The sequence below is a fragment of the Suncus etruscus genome, chromosome 12 (assembly GCF_024139225.1).
Source record: "Suncus etruscus isolate mSunEtr1 chromosome 12, mSunEtr1.pri.cur, whole genome shotgun sequence".
NCBI classification, from domain to species: domain Eukaryota; kingdom Metazoa; phylum Chordata; class Mammalia; order Eulipotyphla; family Soricidae; genus Suncus; species Suncus etruscus.
In genome coordinates, this window is record NC_064859.1 from 9,915,126 (window position 1) to 9,922,127 (window position 7,002).

A 7,002-nucleotide genomic window follows, 5' to 3' on the forward strand; every position below is an offset into this window, starting at 1 on the left:
TACTCCTGGCTGCCTTTTCAGAAATAGCTCCTGGCAGGCACAGGGGACCATATAGGACACCAGAATTTGAACCAACCACCTTTGGTCCTGGATCGGCTGCTTGCAAGGCAAACACTGCTGTGCTCTCTCTCCAGGCCCAAAAATAAATTAAAAAGGAGGAAGATGTGTCTGGAACAATAGCACAGTGGGTAGGGCATTTGCCTTGCACTTGGTCAAACCAGATTTGATCCCTGGCATACAATATGGTGTAATTTGTCAGGTGTAATTTCTGAGTGCAGAGTTATAAATATCCCCTGAGCACTGCTGGGTTTGGCCCCCAAACAAAACAAAACAAAGCAAAACCAAAATAAATTAGGATTAAAGTAGATGTTTAAAATTTAAACTTAAAATTAAATTTTAAAACTTAAAATTTCCTTGGTTTATTTTGATAAAGTTTGCTATGCAATTGCTATAACTTTGATTTATACAATAAACATAGACATTAAGTGAATGATAACTAAAATTGTTATAAAATCATAGGCATGCTACATTTTTCTCATCGATTTTCATTTAATGTGTTTATTGTAATATATGAAAGTACTAGAATAAATTTTATAAGTTTTTTTTGTTGTTTTTGGGGCCACACCCATTTGATGCTCAGGGGTTACTCCTGGTTAAGCACTCAGAAATTGCCCCTGGCTTTGGGGGACCATATGGGTCGTGGGGGATTGAACTGCGGTCCTTCCTTGGCTAGTGCTTGCAAGGCAGACACCTTACCTCTAGCGACACCTCGCCGGCCCCGAATTTCATAAGGTTTTAAATAAAATTTTTGATACTTAGAACTAAGCAATAAATTGTTAAAATTTAATCACTCTTTTAAATTTGTCTTTGTCATAGCTTATTACTCTATTATATTAAGCAGAAAAGACTAATAAACCTATTTATGAAGATTGAATATTGCATTTATTAGAGTATTATAGAAAATAGTTGTTCATTAACAAGGATAGATAGCTCATGACTTTCAGAATATGAATTGTTTTTTGTTCTTAAATATTTTTAATAGACACACATTTATTTATTTATTTATTATTTATTTATTTATTTATTTATTTATTTTTGGGTTTTGGGCACACCCAGTAATGCTCAGGGGTTATTCCTGGCTCTGTGCTGAGAAATTGCTCCTAGGTATCCCGGGAGACCATATAGGATGCTGGGGATGAACCTGGGTATGTCCTGGGTTGGCCACATTCAAAGCAAACACCTTGTCACTTTGCTATCACTCCAGCCTCCAAGAAACACATTTTTATCCCAAATATTCTGAATATATTAAGAGACCAGGATCATGAACACAAAATCTGTGATTTTTGTCAATATAGAACTAAGAATATAAAGAAGTCATGATCTTATTTTGAGACTTCTTATATTTATAATTATGGAAATTGTAAAGGGGCAATCAACATTTCCTAGTACTGAAAACAGAGAAGATCATTTTTGCAAAGTATTTTATTTTAGGGTGCAGATCATAAGACTATCATCTATTGGTCAAAAATGGTTCTGGAAAAAGTGAGAGTTAAACTTGGTGAGGACAAGACTACACAATATCCTGTCTAAATTACTAATTCTTTATGAGTAGAGCCCATTGATAAAGACTTCATGAAAATGTGACTGTGTAAGCTTAGTTTGTGTGTGCATGCATCATGAGTGTGTAATGCATATCTTCCTTGTAATTTCAAGATACCACTTTGCAATTTCCTTTACACAACTTTCTCTATAATATCTAACTTTTTATGTTCTTAGTTTTATTTGAAGATTTTTATATTACACCAAATTAAAGACACACATCCAAACAGAAGTAAGCATAAACTCTTTGGGTAGATTGTTTTATTAAGATATCAAATGAAGTTAGTCAGTGAGTGAGCATAGATTTGAGGGGGAAACACTATATTTACATTTAATGAAGCTGACATGGAAGCTGGCTCTTTCCCTTTTTAGAACCTTGATTAGAGTGATGTTAAAGACAAAGCAGGATGCTGAGAAAAATGTAGGTGCTCTCTTCCCATGTCTATACTGGTGTTAACATGTTCCTTCATGAAGAAACTGAACCTTTCCATCACTCCTCCTATGAAAAGACAAAGTTAACAACATTTATTAGTGCAAGAGGACATTTTATCTGATATTAGAGCTGAAATCTCCATATTAGAGCTATGGAAATCTTCAAGAAAGATAGGTAAGATATATAAAAAGAATGTCCTCATTTATGACAAAATTCAGAGTTTTTCTGGTTCAGGATTAATTCCATCCCATTTGCTGCTTTTTCTCATCCCAGTGTCTAGGCTAATCATGAAAATGCTTTAAAATAATAAATAATTATTATCAAAACTACAGAAACCCAAAAGCTTTAGAAAAGAGTTATAAAAAATATTCAGGTCATAGTCTAAGGACCTAATTGCACTTGTCTTTAAATATTTTAGAAGTCATATAGAATAGTGATTTTTCTATTTTTCAGTGTGGGATTTCAGGAACCTGTCTTCAAAGTATTTCTTGAACAGCAGCACTAAAAATGGAAAATAACATGGGTTGGAAACTACCTCAAATGGTCTCCTAATCAGTTTGATGACCTCTGTCTTACCCTACAGCATTTCTGGATTTCAAAGACAACAATTTAAAAATTCATAGTTTTGTTATACTCTTCAATTGACAGTAAGGAATTGTGGGTTCATAATACATAGGGCCAGTCTGCTTCTGGGTTTTGTTGCCAGCCTGATCGCCTGCCTCTAGCAGTTATCGCATTTCAATAGATCATTTTTTTAAACACCCTGAAACTCCAGCATTCCAACCCACAAAATGCAAAGACCAATGGAGAATCTAAGGAAGACATCTGCAGTTGGGGACATGGAGAGAAATCCTGGAAAATTTCCAAGTCCACCAAAACACATGAGCCTTACTGATGAGAATCTAAAATCAACACAACGTTTTAGCAATAGAAATTAAGGAGTCAACAGCCTGCCAAATTGAGAAATCTATAGATGAACAGTTCAACCAACTCAAAGAAGAACTCTTTTAGCAGATGAGAGAATCAATACAAATGGGATTGAAGGAACTAAAAAACATGTTAGCAAGCCATAGTAGCAGAATTACACAGGTAGAGAATCACATAGACAGACTTGACAAATTCCATTCCAGCAGTGACTAAGAAGTCAATAAAGAAATGGGAGACAATACATTGGAAGAAAATATGAGGTATTTAATGAACAAAGACAAAAGAAATAATCTCTAAATTATAGGAATATAATATATAGGAATATATATAGAAGGAGAGGAAAAGGGGGAAGGGAAAGAACAAATAGTGAGAGAGATAATAGCAGAGAACGTTCCCACTCTGTGGAAAGAGGCTGCTCTACAAATCCAAAAGGCAAAAAAGAATGCCAAACAAAATAGACCCTAACAGAAATACACCAAGACATGTAGTAACCCAAATGGCAAAAACCAGAGAGAGATGGACTCTTTAAAGCAGTAATGTAGAAGAAAAACCTCAAGTATAAAGGAAGGAATTTAAGAATCAAACCAGACATTCCATTTGAAACAATCCGGGCAAGAAAAAGGTGAAATGACCTATTCAAACTACTGAATGAAAGAAACTTTCAATCTAGAGTCCACTACCCAGAAAAACTCTCATTTACATGGAAGGGAGGGTTAAAAACATAGTACATAGAACCAGTCTAAACTGTCCAATCAGCTGGCCTAAACATTGCATGGTTGTGAGACAATATTTTCACTCTGTTGACTAACCCTTTCTTCTTGGGAACAGGTATGGCTACCAGAGATTTAAGAGGCTCTTGGCAAGAAGAGAGGTTTGCAGAGACAGTGGCTCCAGATTCGGCTTTTCATCTTCTTTAATACTCACAAGCTCTCAGTACACAAGTGGCATTCATTCCCATAGGTGATGTAGTCAGAGCCACAAACAGGCAGGTATGTGATGGGGCAAGGGATAGCCACAACCGGGTACTTTTTATAAATGTTGCAGTCCACCTGTGGGAGACAGAGTATTTTTGTCTTTGCTCTGGCTTCCAAACCTAGACCTCGATAATGAAGGAGGCAAAATACCTGCCTCAAATCCTGTTCAGATATAATAATGCTGTGGTGAATAATCCTATTAGAAATTACATGACCATGATGACAAATACTATTAGCCACAGCCTTGTTAGTACAATTTACTTAAATTGAAAAATCCTGAGTATTTCTATGCCAAACATTACACTTAAATCTTACATTATTTTTCTTTCTTAATCCTTAGAAGAATTTAAAAGGGTGGCACTATGGAATTAGGGAATTTAGATATGGGAGAAACTAAATGTTAAAAAGCAAAACTTTATATAACAGAAATTCAGAGAATGTGACAGACACTAAACCAAGTTGACTTGGTCTGCCCACTTATATTGTCCTTTCTCTAAAGATGCAACTAACCTCTCAGCTGGAAGTATCACTCTCTACTTCAAGTCTAAAATATATTTTTTAAATGGTAGCATATACCATATGCATATTTCTTTGTCTTATAGACATCAAAGGTGATGACTTATCTGTCTAGTTATTTCTTTTTTTTTCTGTCTAATTATTTCTACCTTAAATATATATTGCATTCATTCTCCATTTTAGCAATATTAGTTAACTAAATTCTATAGAAATTGAAATTACAATATAATTCAATATACTCACTGTTTTTAAAGGAAGACTAGCAGCTCCTGAAAAAGAGATATTAATATAAATGTTAAAAATAATGCAAAGCTTGGTCAGAGAAATACTATAGTGGACAATGTGCTTGCCTTGCATGGAGTTGACCCATAATAGTAATCCCTGAACATCATTAGCTGTTACTCCAACATAAGAACAAACAAACAAAAAAATGAAACCAAATCAAACAAACAAAAAGTAAATAAATGCATTGTTTTGAAATCTAATCTCATTAAGTAACATAAATTTTATTCTTTAAATTAAAAACTCTCAAGCTTATTTTATTTGCTTTCTCTTTTAAAAACAAACACAAGAACTCAGTACTTTTTTGGATATGTACCTTATTTAAAAGATAAAATAGAAAGTATCCTTTCCTCAATTGTACCGGAGGATACTAAAAGTCCCCCACTTCCATCCATGGTCATTCTAGGATGGGATACATTAAAACTTTGTGGAACACTTAAAGCAATGCAATATTCCTTCTGGCAATGATAATCAGCACATGATCCTACTAACACAAACATTTAATATTAAAAAAAAGAAAACACGAATGAGATCAGGTCAACTTTTTTGTTTTGTTTTGTTTTTGTTTGTTTTAGGCCACACCTGGTGGTGTTGAGGGATTAGTCCTGGCTACAGGACTGCTACAGGTTTGGGGACTCAATAGGATGCTGGAGATTGAACCCCGGTCAGCCACATTCAAAAGCAAATGGCCTACCCACTGTGTTTTTGTTCTGGACCTGGTCAACCTTTTGTTCAGCCTGAAACCATTCAAATTTACTCCCTTTAGTGAACATTGGACATTTTCTGAAAACTATCATGTCTTTGATAATTGCTCAGAATTAGGTAGCAATGTTGCAGTAAATCTGAGTTTGAAGCACTTTGTGTTTTGTTTTGTTTTGTTTTGTTTTGGGGCCACACCAGCAGGGATTATTCTTGCTTCCCTTTGGGGGGACGGAGGGAGCCACACTCTGTGACACTAAGGGGTTACTCCTGGCTATGTGCTCAGAAATCACTCCTGGCTTGGGGGACCATATGGAATGCTAGGGGATCAAACCACGGCCTGTCTTAAGTTAGTGCATGCAAGGCAAATGCCCTACTGCTTGCTCCAGCCCCATTCCTTTTTTATTTAATATTTTTATTTAGGCATCATGATTACAAACATGTTTGTAGTTAGGCTTCAGTTACAAAAAAGAAACCCCCCCTTCAGCAATGAAACCTTCCCACTACCAGTGTCCCCATCCTCCTCCTCCCCTACCCCCTGCCTGTATTCCAGACAGGCATTCTATTACTCTCATTTATATCCTGAGTCAGTCCTTCCAGCCCTCATCTCTGTTATCTCTGGGTATTATTACAATAATGTCTTTTATTTTTTTTAAAACCCATTAAGTTACTCCTCATTCTATACTCAGAAATAAATCTTGGTGATGCTCAAGGGATCACCTGAGATGCTAGGGGATCAAACCCAGGTTGGCCACATGTAAGACAAATAAATTCCTTATCTGCTGTACTATCATTATGGCTCCATAAAACACAATTGTTAAACTAAAATAAAAAAAAAAACACGATATAATGGGATTTTTTTTTAACCACATAAAACTGTGTCTAGCTTTTGGAAATGTATTGCATTTTGATCTTCCTTTATCCTTGTTGACATTCAAGTTTTTCTGCATTGTGTATAGAATGCTACTGTTCATAATCCCAGCAATTTTAATATCTTTATAGTATGGGCAAATTTTTTAAAGTAAGTTCATTTTATGATGTTCCATGATAAAACAACAAAATTCCAAAAGGCTAACACTAGGCCCAAACCAATCAGTTCCATTTGAGTTAAAAGACTACCTCTTCCCAGTTCAAAAGACTTATTTTTTTCAATGTTTTTCTTTCACAAACAAGTAAAGTCATAAAACAACAAACCGTAAATTAACTGGAACAAACATTTCTATCAGATACTCTCTTAAAATAATTCAGAAAGAGTATTCTCATGGGGGAAAAAGAGTAAAGAGTAGCCAGGACACTCATACTCACCAGAGCTGCTACAGAAATGGGATACCATGCAGAGCAGAAGGAAACCACCAATCATCTTCATGGTAGAGATAGCTGTACCACAACTGCTACTCACAACTGTCACAACAACTGCATGACTGACCAAGGAGAAGGGTCATTTTTATATGTTAACACTTAGTCTCTCCACCTTTTTACAAAGTCAGGCTGAGCCAATTAAACACACTGTCACACCCTGGGTGGTGTTGAAGTTCTTGTCAGTTAATTATTACTTCCCATTTGGTCAACAAC

The 7,002-nt window shown here is 35.5% G+C and overlaps 1 protein-coding gene across 1 annotated transcript; it reads right to left on the reverse strand.

The window, feature by feature from the left end:
- Positions 1 to 2,052: 2,052 nt before the first annotated feature.
- Positions 2,053 to 6,796, reverse strand: LOC126024773 (serine protease inhibitor Kazal-type 7-like). The gene is made up of 4 exons (XM_049785243.1): positions 6,736 to 6,796; positions 4,693 to 4,718; positions 3,884 to 4,008; positions 2,053 to 2,098 (listed from the first exon to the last, which is right to left on the reverse strand). The coding sequence occupies exons 1-4, from the start codon at positions 6,794 to 6,796 to the stop codon at positions 2,053 to 2,055; spliced, it is 258 nt and encodes an 85-aa protein (XP_049641200.1).
- Between the last annotated feature and the right edge of the window lie 206 nt (positions 6,797 to 7,002).